The sequence below is a fragment of the Erpetoichthys calabaricus genome, chromosome 13, assembly GCF_900747795.2.
Source record: "Erpetoichthys calabaricus chromosome 13, fErpCal1.3, whole genome shotgun sequence".
NCBI classification, from domain to species: domain Eukaryota; kingdom Metazoa; phylum Chordata; class Cladistia; order Polypteriformes; family Polypteridae; genus Erpetoichthys; species Erpetoichthys calabaricus.
Window position 1 is genome coordinate 37304914 of NC_041406.2, and position 14256 is coordinate 37319169.

The 14256-nt window shown below is 36.9% G+C and overlaps 1 protein-coding gene across 1 annotated transcript in view; it reads right to left on the reverse strand.

Annotated features, from left to right (window-relative positions):
* gabbr2 (gamma-aminobutyric acid (GABA) B receptor, 2) overlaps nt 1-14256 on the reverse strand; it is a 911705-nt gene that overhangs the window by 645458 nt on the left and 251991 nt on the right. Inside the window, exon 2 of the mRNA XM_028818131.2 lies at nt 5716-5853. Coding sequence (XP_028673964.1) covers nt 5716-5853 — 138 coding nt within the window. The remainder of the gene's footprint in view (nt 1-5715; nt 5854-14256) is intronic.

Below are 14256 nucleotides of genomic sequence, written 5' to 3' on the forward strand. Positions count from 1 at the left end.
CTTTTATTTCAGAACTTATGTAAAAACAATATTTGGAATCTTTCGAGTCCCAATATGCTGAATCTTTTTAATGAGGTCAGTGAGACATGTATCTCACTTTGTTCCATAATTCAGGATAGGTTTCTCTGTTTGGAATTTCAGCACAGCCAAAGCGATCTACTGTACATCATCAGCAGTTAATAATTTGTTTTGCAAAGTAACCAATAAATGCATGTGAGGCAAAACACGTTTTTGAAATTCTCTGACTTAAACTTCAAAGCCTTACAATATTTACATACTTCTGACATATCACCTGTGTTCATATATTCGACCTCTATTCGCCTTTTAGTTATTTTTCCGAGTAATAATTTCTCTTTTTTTGCACTAATGCAATGTTTACATTGACATGTAGGAGGAAACTGGAGTATCCTGAGAAAACTCACATGGATGAGGACACAAGGAGACTGGACCTGTGTTACAGTAGTGCTGAATGCTGCTTCAGCATTCTCTGTGACACCCACTTGTAGTTATAGTATGATTTCAACAAAGTAAAATGTGTTTTTTAGTAGTCTACAATTCAGTACTTATAAGAAAACCAAAACTAGAATTCCTCTCTTTCCACCAAATATATTGTATACTTGCAACTTACACAGCGTGTCCAAAAATGAATGCTGGGCATTTCTAATTCTTAGGCTAGAAGTTGAATTTTCAATCAGTTTAACACAAACAAGGGCTGCAAAGTGAAGCAGCATTCAGCACTACTGTAACACAGGTCCAGTCTCCTTGCGTCCTCGTCCATGTGAGTTCTCAGGATACTCCAGTTTCCTCCTACATGTCAAAAATAAGGCAGCTAGGAAAACAGGGCACTCTAAACTGGCCTAGTGTCAATGTGTGATTACCTATTACCAGATGTGGACTGGATTCCCATTCAGTTTTGACATCTGCTTTGTGACTAAAGCTGCTGGAACAGTGTCCCCCATCTCCCTTCCCCAAGGGTCTCATTGTTAAATGATCTTACATACTGCACTGTACTTATGGTGTCACTAGAACACCCAAAGGAAAGAAAGAGCTCACTGAGTGTTTTAGTGGTCCAGCTCCTAAGGAATATACTTGTTCTGAGAAAAGACTGAATCAGAAATTAAGGCTTAGGGACCACTAGGTGGCATTCAAAAACAGAACTGGTGAAGCTGTGCCTGTTCTGCATGTGAAAGCTTTGGTGCTCCTATGAAAGGCTTTATATGTGCATTAGCAGCCAGCACATTTTGGGACAAGGCCAAATGAATTTGCTGTTGTTAAATTTAAATACAGTGATATTGAGAGAGATAACCTAACCTCAAATCAAATGAGCAGGTCAATGTTCATAAAAAGCATCCATTGAATTAAAGGAATTTGAATCAGGATTTATATGAAAGCTTTGATACAGCACCATCTCTACATACTAGACATGCAGAAGTTGAGGTTTTGTTTCCCTTCTCCCCAGTGTCTGTTTAAGTCTCACACATAATTAATGCAAAGGTTGTGAAGTTTTTTTTTTGTTTGTTTGTTTGTTTGTTTTTGTATGGCTAAGCAGCACACTGTCAAAGCATCCATCCTTCCATTATCACCCTGCTTAATCCAATTCAAAAGTGCAGAGACTAGAATCTATTCTGGAAGGATAGGGTACAACAAAGGAATGGATGGATGGGACACCAATCCATTATATGACACCCTCACTCACACACACACTCTCTCTCTCAAAGAGGGCCAATCTGGAGTCAGTACTTATAATAATTACTATGTCTTTGGCGTGAAAGAGAAAAAGTGGCCGGAGAAAAGCCAACACAGACAGTGACTAGGCCAGACTCTGGAACTGTGAGGCAGTAACGCTAACCACAGCAACACAACGACACTTCTACTAAACAATGAATTATTCAAAGACATACTGTATGTGGGGGAATGTAAGTATAAATTATTTTTTTTCTAATGGTAAATCAAGTGGTTTATGTAAATCATTGCATATGTTTCATGAATTTTTAAAACAAACTACCATAGATGGGATATTGTCACAGTGGTCAGAGGTGCTGGCTTGGAGATCTAAATACTTGAGTTTCACTGCTATTTAGCTTGCTGTTTGTATGGAGTTTACATGTTCTTCACATGCCTGTATGAGTTTATTCCAAGTGCGCCAGGTCCCTTCCACAACTTAGACCTGCATGTTGTGTTTATCCATTTTGCTAAATTGGTCAGCTTTGAATGAGTAAGGGTGAATGCAAGAGTGTGCTCTGCAATAGACTGGCACTGGGTGCAGCATTGGTTCCTTTGCTGATCTGAATATTGCCAGAACAAACTCTAATTCTCAAAAACACGGTAGTGGAAAAAACAAAAAGTCTGAATTTGCATAACCGCTATAATTTGGGGTGTTCATAAGAAATGTAATGATTTACTTCATGAAGTAGAAGTATATAACAAACAAGAATAGCTGCATCAAATATCTGAAATAGTAAAATGTATGAATCAATTTAGCTGCAAAGTCTAAATATTCCTCCACTGTAATATATATTTTTCATGTTTAACCTTTGGTGAAGGTCCATGGAAGACTAGATCTCTAACAAAGGATTAAAAATCAAAAATGACATCATATTCATAATTGCTGACGTTCAAATAGTCTAAAAAACACCCCACATGCTAATGTTTAAAATTTTAAACATGTGAGTGACTCTTAAAGGACTATGACCACCAATAAAAAAAAATCAAATATCAAAAATATCATATTCATGATTAGTAACCTCGAAATAGTATAAAACAACACTCCACATACCTAGATTATCAATCCCCATTGTTTCAAAGTTTTGTGAAAAGGAGTCATTTTGACCTCTCATATCCCATTAGAAGATGAATCCCGGGGTTGATTGATGTGGCATACATAACTTCAATTCCTTCTAATCGTTTTTGCTAAAGACACCTATTGGTTTATCCCTTATCATAATTGCCCACTTCCTGCACATAAATGGTTCAAAATGGCAAAAAAATATTCAAATTTTGTTCTTTTGGTCAAATTCAAATATACAACTAGACTTAGGAAAATCATCTATCGTAGTAATACTGGACCTGTTCAATCATTCTCCTCAGAGTCAGTGAATATCCTGGCAGCAACCCATACTGAAAGGGGCATCAGTCGTTTTTGACACGCACATTCACAGACACACACACGTACACACTCAAACTAACTCCCACCAAGTCAATGTGGAGATGACACGCTTGGGCTGGTTCTTATCTTCTGCCTGATGCAGCAGGGATAGATTCTGCTTCCATCAATTCATAGAATTTAAGCTCCCAAAGTTAATGGATGGATGTATAAAACTGTTAAGCAATACAATGGTTCTGTTTTAACCAATGTAAGTGAAGATAAATGAAAACTTACATACCTTTAAACTGACCCAATGAATGAACTACTAATTGATTTAATTAAGTAGAAATGATGATAATTTACTAAATATATAACCAATTCAATTTTTTAAATATTGAATATATTGTACAGTGTTGGAAATATAAAATTCATAATTAAGGTGACATAAAATGAAGGTCTAGGTGAGAATGGTATTGCTGACTACTCATGCAAGATAACAGATTATTGCAATGGTTATGTTTAAATTACTTTTTTAGCCGAAAATGACTGGATATTTCTGATTTCCCAAGTACCAACCTTCATTACTGCTTCAGTATTCATTGTTATATAATCCGTTACGAAATCATAAGGACAGCACTTTTCATATGTCAGTATCACAAAAAGCAACTGAAAAGTGTTTCCTCTCTTATAATATAGCCTAACAGTCTTAACCCATTTAATTCAAACAACAATTACATGGGGACAGATCCTATCCTGCTGCACAGTCCTGCCTTACAGTCTTTCATGATTATTATAGTATGTTATCAGCATTATCCCATAATGTGTTGTGCAACTTCTGGATCACAATCAATACTACAAAACTATAAAGCCAACATATTGTAACATGGTTGGATATTCCTCTGCCAAGATCGTTGTCTCCTTCTTTGGCCACCCTTCAATGCCACTCTCATCTGCCTCATCCTTTGCCTGCTTATTCATGTTGTTGGCTCCATCTCACACCACTCCCCTGGAGTCAGTAGCAACATCACTAACCACACTTCCCCAGCTCCAATATAAAGCAGACTCTTTCCCATGGCTTGTTGGCAGCCATGCATATGGCAATGTATCTTAGCAGCATAGAAGTACCTCCAACTACTTTCCGATAAGTGGTTGCTTTCCAACTCCCTAAACCATCCCACTCATGGCAGAATTATACTCAACTGCTGCAGTTGGCTCTGCCCCTACATACAGCCTGCAAACACCTGACTATCATTTGTCTCTCAGGTCCAGTTCACAAAACAATACATATCAACCACCTTTACCCAGTAGGGTAAAAAAAAAAAAAAAAGTTTTACACTTTCTGGTAGAAAACCATAATTTCAGATTTTGAGTTCCTGATTCTCATCCATACCTTCACTACAATCACCTTTGTCCATAAAGAAGAAGAAATGGCTTTAAGATACACATTTTGCAAAGGCCTATGATCACCTTCACCTTGGCTCTGAAGTGATATCATTCATACAAAGTGTGTAAAAGGGACTGCAGACTCTCATACTCTTACGTCACCTTCAACATGCTACTTGGGTTTTATGATCATAAAAATTTTAAGGTCAAACACAGTAAAAGATGACAATTTCTAAATACCAAAGACTTCAAACATCCATGAAAGGACAAAGATCTGGACCACTGTTTCATGACCAGGGAAGAATCCACATTACTCCTGCTGAATCTGAAGTTCAGTTGTCAGCAGGTATCTCTATTCTAGGACCCCAAATTAGTCCTTCACAAGCAGGCTGAGAAGGTTCAATCCTCGATAATTTTGAACTAACACTACCACAATATGCTAATATGAACGCACCATTCTAACACCATTAACTAAAACACCACCATCTATCTAGTGTATCTGGCATTCCAGACAGTTCTCATCCAACTCCATATTGTTACTATTAACAAAGACAAAATGACTAACAGCAAATAAACATAATGGATCTCAATGGGCCTCAATCACTGTTAACATGGTCATAGTAATCTATGTACAGTCCTTTCCTCCAAGGATATTTCGACCACTTATTTAAGGTGCTTTTTAAAATATAGAGCCATAACGATTTCCTTGCTTAATTATTTGAGAAGACAACCTTCCCTATATTCATTTATCTAAAAAGAAAGTTAAAATAGCTTCTAATCTATTTTACAAGGCATCCTAGTCTGAAAAAGTTTTCAAAGAATATTTACAGATCAGCCAGGACAATGACCATAAATGGCATTAATATGAAATCACAACATAAGCTCACTGAAATATATAAGGAGAGAACCACCACTAGTCCCACATTAAAATATTCATCATGCTTGTCCATAAGCTCTGCAATGAAGTTTCAACCACTGTTCATATGTTTTGTTTCTTATCCCCAAACTTAGAAATTAAACAAAGACAATTCTCAAGATTTTGCTCACTGCAGAGTGAGAATCACACCTCACAAACTGTAACCAGAAATGACAAAAACACAGCCTCATTAGAGTCTTCTTATTCACAAACCAAGCTTAATAAATTGAAATGTCTTTAATGTGTGCAAAAATTTAACCTATCATCCATTATGAAAACCGGTGGCAGCTTTGTAGAATCGCTTGTAGAATTCAAATTTAAGATTTCTTACCTGAATGAGATTCCAGCCTCCAATTGACTCCGCAATGATTGATGTCACTGATGGACAAACTCCTCCAAAGATCATTAAGTGCTGTGGGCCAAATTTTATGGCATCAAAGAAGGCTTTCAGTCCCTTTGCATTATCACACTAAAAAAATAAATAAATAAAAAGCTTTGTTAATTTTATTTTATAATTTCAATATTTTGAATGTTTTATTATGGAAACATTGAAACATATTAAAAGATTTTTAAAAATTACACAAATAATAGTAACTGGTGACTCTTCAAATCCTGATTTCTGCTATCTTCACTGTAATGTCTCTTAACTGGTTTTATATTCTTTGCACTGTCATCACATCAAGGGATGGTTTCAGCTTAATCTCCTTGGCGTTAACTTTGACCATCTCTTAGGCTCGGTATGTATAAATGGTCAGCCTGAGTTTTTATTTTTTTTTAATTTTGCTGCATTGAATGAATATAAATTGTTAAGCCTGAATAATGCTCGGGGAGAATATTCTGCTGCCATCTGAAATAACATCATACTGCAAAAAAAAAATCAGGAATACTTCTACGCATTCTGCTACTCTATACTAACTCATCAATATTCATGAGTGGGGCGGAGCCTTCAACCAAAACACACAATGTAAACAACAAGAAGTAAAGCCAGTTTTGGAACAAGTAGAAATTGAACCATTAGTTGAATGAATCCATAGTGATAACAGTGCGAATTGGTCATCAGACTTTAACACAAGAGAGTGAAACTAATGCATACAGTGATATAAGACCAAACTACAGTAATACGCCTGGTGAATACGGTCTTCATGAAAGATCACCTTAGTCCAAGTAGGTGTGTGGCAAAAAGGTAAAACAATTGTAATCAAGTGGAAGAACAAGAAAAATGTTAGCCCTTCAAGCACTGTTCACAATGCAGCAAAGGTTAATGTTCATTTCAAGGGAAATGTGGAGGTCACTAAGCCTTACATTGTGGTAGCCTACACGTGTAAGCAACACAAAAAATATTATAAGGAAAGTGCTTGAAGAAAACACTTCTACTGTCCCACCTGCAACATCAGGCTGTGTGTCGGTGCCTGTTTCAAAGTATGCCACACAAAAAATGTGTTCTAAATCTGCATCAATACAGCATTGGACACTAGATGTACCTTTCCTGTAGTATTTACTATATGTTGACTTTTGGTACTTCATATACATGTTTCTATTAAACATAACATTTTTTTCTTGTAGGAAAAAAATAAATCAATCTTTGTTTTTACTTGTTTTTCCAGGGGTAAACATAATGCTAAGGGTAAAGAAATACTCCACTCAAAAATTATATTTTTTCATATTACTTACCCCATGTACTTTGTACAGCAGTAGTGGCCAAGAAAATATTTAATCTTATGTTTTCATGCAGAATGGAGAGAAAGAAGTTTATGACTAACTAGCAGAACTGAATGGTGGCCAGTGCTGTACAATAACAAACGATGTTAAAAGGTCCAAGGAAAAAGAAAAAAACGATCTCACATTACTTGTGTTTCCTCAGACAAAACTACATGGGGTAAGTAACAGATTCAAAAAAATAGTTTTACATGGAGTATTCCATTAATGCTCAGTGCTGAACATATAGACTCAGCTCCCTTTCACCATGTAATGAAAAATCAGAGGAGAAAACTAAAGAAAAGATAACTGAATTATTTTAGAGCCATGATATTATAAAATTACAAAAGCCCTTAACTGCAAATAGACAGAATTTTGTAGATAAAATTTAGTGAGGACAAAAACATGAAATTTAATTGACACCTCACCAGACAGCAAAAAAATCCTTCCACCTTATTTCTAGAGCACACACCCACACTCCCAGAGCATTAGAGAGTTGACAAAAATTGGTTTCTGATATTATCATGATACAGTAAACCTCGATGTTTGTGACAGGAATAATTATTTTATAGTTCAAACTTATTTGGAGCTATGTTATCACTGATAATAATTATACTTTATAAATATGTGTGACATTAAAAACGTGGAATATTACATAATAATGTTTCAATGGTTTAAGTCTATTATTTTTTATCTTAAAAAAATAAGCCTTGAACTTTTGAAGATTTTATTAAAAAAAAAAATCGGTTCACTGTAATATGTGAAATAACAAACAGTAATATTTATTCTGACAAAAAGGAGAAGCCAGTGAAAGTCATCTTGTGGACCTCCCACCTGCAGTAGGCCTTCGGCTATGCCCTGCATGCCCAAATGGTCTTTGGCTCTCTCTTCATTGCAGCTTTTGAAAGATTCAACATAAAAGAGGTGATCCAAACTGCAATTTCTCTTTTGTAGCATGTTGGAATGAGCCTTCATTAGGGCATATGACGTAAGCAAGTCTTAACATCCCAGGACTCACTATGCAAATGGATGGAGTACAGCAGGCAAAGTCAAAATCCTGAAGTATTCTGTTAATTTTAAAGCTCAAGAAACTTAACTATAGCAATTGATTGAAAAATAAGTCCAAAACATGTGTTTTAATGTTAAAATTCTTAGCTATTTGGGAACAATTCTCCAGAATAGTCAAAAGACAAGCATGGTCCATAAATTCCTGCAAACCAAAGCCAAAATGTAATTATACATTTAAAGTATATAAGAAAAAAATAATCCAAAGTGAAAACAAAAAAATAACATTATTTCTTTCAAATCTGTAAAGTGTGCCAAGTCTTTCAGTTTATTTGTTACAAAGTTTGAACATGAGTGGATATGCACAGCCAGTTTCTATGAGTTCAGTGCAGTGACATCAACAGGCTGAAAACCGTGTGACTGGCAACAGAGTTCTCACTGGAGACAATATGGTGGCATCCATGAAAATATATCTTTTTAAATGTCAATGCAGTAATGGCACGCAAATTTACAATAGCAGAAAACATCAATAATAATAATAGTAAAAACTAGAAAAAATTAGGACTCTTAACATGTTCCTTATAGTCATGTGTTTCCTTTATTTTCATAAAGTGTTTACAATTGCTGAATGTTATGTGTTTGGGTTTTGGATGTTGCAGAACCTACTTTTTTACTTACTTTCCTTATTGTCAATTATTTATTCATTTTATTTATTTCCAGCTTCTTTATATTTGCCTTTTTTCACAACCATTTTTTTTTATTTATTTTGTTTGCAAGCAGTTCAGTTTTGTGAGATTTGTTGTTAGTAACAGCTTCCTGATTGGTACCACGTGGTTTCTGGAAGTGCGGTATGTGATATTATCATACCAATGTCATATTACTGTCTAAATTTATGTGTATTTTATGTTTAATTGTTTTTCACAATTAATATTTTTTCATATTTTTATGTTATATCCGTTATGTTGTAATTATGTGCTGTAACTTTAAGTGTGACTCCATACCATGTGCTTTGTGGGTGGAGCCCACATGGAGGAGGAGCCACCCTGACATCACGACTTCTGAGCCCTCCCTCTGGCTATTTAAGGCAAAAGAAGAGAAAGCTCAGGTAGTATGCATGTTTAACAATACAGTATATATTAGGAAGGTCTAGTAAAAGAGAAGAAATATATAAGAAAGTACTGACATTTTTAAAATTAACAGGACTGCATTAAAGGATATAAGGATATTGTCACCTTCAGTACAGAAGATGTCAGTAATTCGTCACAGAGTGTAAAAAATGCCAATGAAGAAAGAGGAGGAAGAAGAAGCAGCAGCAGCTCTGGTAGCAGATCATTGCGTTTATATTTAGAGTTGTGTATTTGTATTTTTTATTTCTGCTCTTATGATTTATACTGCTCTGCTTTCTTGGATTTTGGATTCAAATTGTGTACTGTATTGGGAGCTTTTTGCTATGGATAGCCTTTTTTGCTGTTTTGAGCATTTTGCTCTGTTTTTCTACTTTTATTAAATAAACCTTTCAATTTATAACAATTCTCTGAGAGATGTGTCTACAAAAAAAATAAGTAGCTCACTCATTATTTACTGCAGAAGAAGGTTTAACTACACATTTTCAATGGCTACGTCTGTATGTACTCATGTACAACATTAATATTGTCAAGAAGACAAAAACTAAAAGTAAAACTGTTACAGCTAATTGTGGATTTGAGTGTGTGGCTGTTTTCCCATTTGACTAGTTACTTTCCATCCATCCATTATCCAACCTGCGGGGGTCTGCTGGAGCCAACCCCAGCCAACACAGGGCACTAGGCAGGAAACAAACCCTGGGCAGGGTGCCATACCCACCACAGGGCACACACACACACACACCAAGCACACATTAGGGACAATTTAGGATCGGCAATGCACCTAAACTGCATGTCTTTGGACTGTGGGAGGAAACCGGAGCATCCAGAGGAAACCCATGCAGACACGAGGAGAACATGCAAACTCAGTGAACCCAGGTCTCCTAACTACGAGGCAGCAGCGCTACCACTGCGCCACCGTGCCACCCACTAGTTACTTTGTCAGCAGTAATTTTTTTTTTGTTTTGTTTTTTATATGAATCTATAACTTGCTCCCAGTCTCTATAACTTCATTGTGGCTGCTGCATAGTTCATATTATTACCTTATTTTTAAAAAAGTTGATACTTATAAGATCATTCACCGCAGCTGCATCTGTACCTTAGTACACCTTTCTCCTTGAGAATGCAAATACTCTTAGTATGCTGACACCTCATCCATGATTGTTACTGCCATTATGTATAAACACACAAGAAAAGTGGAGGAAAATGTAGAAGAATCCTGCCAGCACAGGAATTCAAAGAGGTCAGTGCTGTTTTAAAACACTGGTGGGTAAGGGGGAGGAAGAAGTGGTTTGTTTAATATTACTACAAGCAAAAAGAAAAAAAAAATGGATAGTATAATGAATACAAAAATCTGTAAACTTAATATTCAGAGTGCAATGAAGTTACAGATACTGTTTTTACTTACTGGATGAATATATGCTAGCTGTGCTACCCATCTAAGTTGGGTTGAAATCTAAGTAATCAATGTGAACCTCAGCATTAATGTTTGAGTGCACCATCTATGGGAATGTACTTTGTAATTCATGTAGTAATTAAAAGCTTTGCATTTGTCATTCTAACAGATGGTGCATCACATACATTTGTAGTAATAAAATGTACATGTTTGTGATGTGCCATCTGTTGGAATGACAACTGCAATGCATGTATCTCTGTTATAAATTGCATATTTTAGAATTTTTCATAAGTCACTTACACAATTGTAAAATAAACTTCACAAATATGCACTCTATAAACTCCACATAATGCCACCCAACGGACTGATTCTGGGAATTTTTGGGTCCTCCTTTATACATGAAATGAAAAACAAAAATGGCATAAGGCAAAAAAGAGTTGGCTAAAAAGGCAATCCTAGGGCAAACAAGTCCAATCTGTTATTTAATCTTAAAAGAGAAACAGAAAATCCAGAAGCCAGAAAGAATCAAAAGGAAAAACAAGACTCACAATTACACCAAATAACTCTCAATGATCCACAGCTTGGTTCCTCTCTCTGACTGAAGAGGGAGGACACAACAGCAGTGAAGTCTGGGGGCCCCACCTCCTTGGGTTCCACCCACACAGTACAAGAAATAAAAGTGCCTTGAGCATGGGAAAGACACTATATAAATAAAATGTATTATTATTAAGGAATACATATATACTTACAAAAATGAAAAATAATAATAAAAAACAAAATCCACAATAAAACATAAAAGAAATACAACCCAAGGAAAATACTCTGGCTATAGCACAACACCACAACACTATCATTTGTAGAACACAGTCAGCCCCTGTGGCACTTTTGCTGTAAAGAACCCTGCAAAAGGTTAATGTAGTTGGCTTTCTTAAAAGAACTTAAATGAATTATTAATAATATTATTAAACTTGAGTAACAGTAGCTTTAATAATCCTAGCAACCTAAATTAGATCCAGATTTGGGGAAAACAGATGAATATAAACTAGTATTTGATTTAATTTAGGACTTTGTGAGAATGAGATTATTGCTGGGCGGCACGGTGGCGCAGTGGGTAGCGCTGCTGCCTCACAGTTGGGAGATCTAGGGACCTGGGTTCGATTCCCGGGCCCTCCCTGCGTGGAGTTTGCATGTTCTCCCCGTGTCTGCGTGGGTTTCCTCCGGGCGCTCCGGTTTCCTCCCACATTCCAAAGACATGCAGGTTAGGTGGATTGGCGATTCTAAATTGGCCCTAGTGTGTGCTTGGTGTGTGAGTGTGTTTGTGTGTGTCCTGCGGTGGGTTGGCACCCTGCCCAGGATTGTTTCCTGCCTTGTGCCCTGTGTTGGCTGGGATTGGCTCCGGCAGACCCCCGTGACCCTGTGTTCGGATTCAGCGGGTTGGAAAATGGATGGATGGATGGAGATTATTGCTAGTTATGTGACGATGTGTAAAATCATAGGTGCTTCCTTTTTCACGCGACTGTAGTGTGAAATTAGAGTAATAATAACTGAATGCATTGTGCAATGACTCACCTGAGTATATAAAAATAGGAACAAGTAGGTCAGAATTTAATGCTTGTATAATTAATCAACAGTCTTGTAGGTGATTACACCTGCCTGTAAATTGTTCTGTAGAGGAGGGCTGCTGCTGCATAAATCATTAATGTAATAAAGTGCTTTGAACCTATACTCACTAAGTAGCGCTATAAGGGAATACACTGAACTGAGCTGAATGATAAAGTTCTCATTCTGTTCACTTATGCTGTTTTCTGATCCTGATTTTTTATTCTTTTCTGTTTTGGTCCCTGGTGAATATGATACGATCGGGTTTTTGTCATTCCTGGAGAAAAACATCAATGTTGTTCTTCCAAGAAAATTCTTCATTTTCAAACTAATTAACTTTAAATTCAGTCTCTGATATAAGAAACAAGGAAGTGCATGAAAAGGAACCACTAAACTTATTTTGTAATCCACCCATCCATCCATCCATTATCCAATCTGCTACATCCTAACTACAGGGTCACGGGGGTCTGCTGGAGCCAATCCTTGCCAACACAGGGCGCAAGGCAGGAAACAAACCCTGGGCAGGGCGCCAGGCCACCACAGGGAGCACGCACGCACACACACACACACACACACACACACACATACCAAGCACACACTACGGACAATTTAGGATCGCCAATCCACCTAATCCTTTGTTAACAAATGTGGAATCATCTGCCTTCAAACACTAAGTTCCTCCTTTATGATGTCAGAGGATAGCTATAAAGATGATTGGCAAAGGTGAATGACCGGACTGAAGTAACAGCTGCTATTTTGTTCCAAGAACAATAGAAACCTGGTGATATCAAATTGGCATTAGAACCCTAGTGCATTGATTGTGCATAAAATGTACAAATTGGTAACATTAAAGTCTGATTATTTACTACTATGTATTTTTTCTTAATGTACTTCAGAGTTAATAAAAACAAATCACAATATTTGTAATGTATGCTAATTTGGGTGCACAAATAGAGGATGGCTCATTTAATTATTGCTCTGTTTCAGACATGTGCTACTATCTTTTGGGAGCTGTCATTTTCAGGCAAGCAGTGACAGCAAATAAAATGCCCCTGGTAGAGATTCAACAGTGTGGTCCCCTGTAGGGGGCTCCTTTTAATGAGTCTTGAAATTAGTTCACAGGGTTTATTTTGAAATGGTCTTACTTCACTTGCACACACTGTCTGCTCCAGGTGGGCTCTTTTAGGTAATGTTGGGCCTGTTATGACTGCATTCCATTGTTAAGCTAGTCTTTTGAGAACATACAATAAGTAAGACAGTTCAGGGGATTCAGAAGCATTCAGATCTCTTCACGTGCTGCAGACTTTATTGTGTTGTAGATTTAATTTTAAATGGAAACATTAGCCATTTTTGCTCAGGTGTGCAAATTTATCAAAAATCAAAATGGACGTCTCTTATTCACAGAATTATTCACACCCTTAATCCAGTACTTTGCAGAAGCCCCTTTTGCTGCAATTACAGCTTCAAGTCTTCTTGGGTAAGTCTCTGCAAGCTTTGCACACCTGGATTTGGGCAGTTTATCCCATTCTTTTGGATATATATTTTTAAGCTCCATTAGATTGGATGGGAAGCAACTGTAAACTGCCATATATAGCTCTCTACAGATTTTCTATGGGATTTGCACCTGGGATATGGTTGAGCCACTCAAGGATTGTCAAAGACTTGTCCCAGTGCCGCTGTAATGTTGTCTTGGCTATATGTTTTGGGTCTTTGTGGTGCTGAAGGGTGAACGGTCATCCCAGTCTGAGGTTGCTTGCACTCTGGAGCAGATTTTTGTCAAGGACCTTTCTGTATTAGAGGGATGAGGGATGATGCTGCCACCACCATGCTTCACCGTAGGGATGGCATTATGAAGGTGATGGGATGGGTCTGGTCTTCACCAGACATACAGTAGTTCTTGGAGTTATGCCTTAACAGCTCAATCTTTTACCTTTTAGACCAGAGAATCTTTTTCTTCATGCTCTCATATCCCTTTAAAAAGTGGTTTACTCAACAGGGGCTATAGGTTAATCTAGAATAAATGCTTGACTGATGAAGTGCTGCTGAGGTGGCTGGC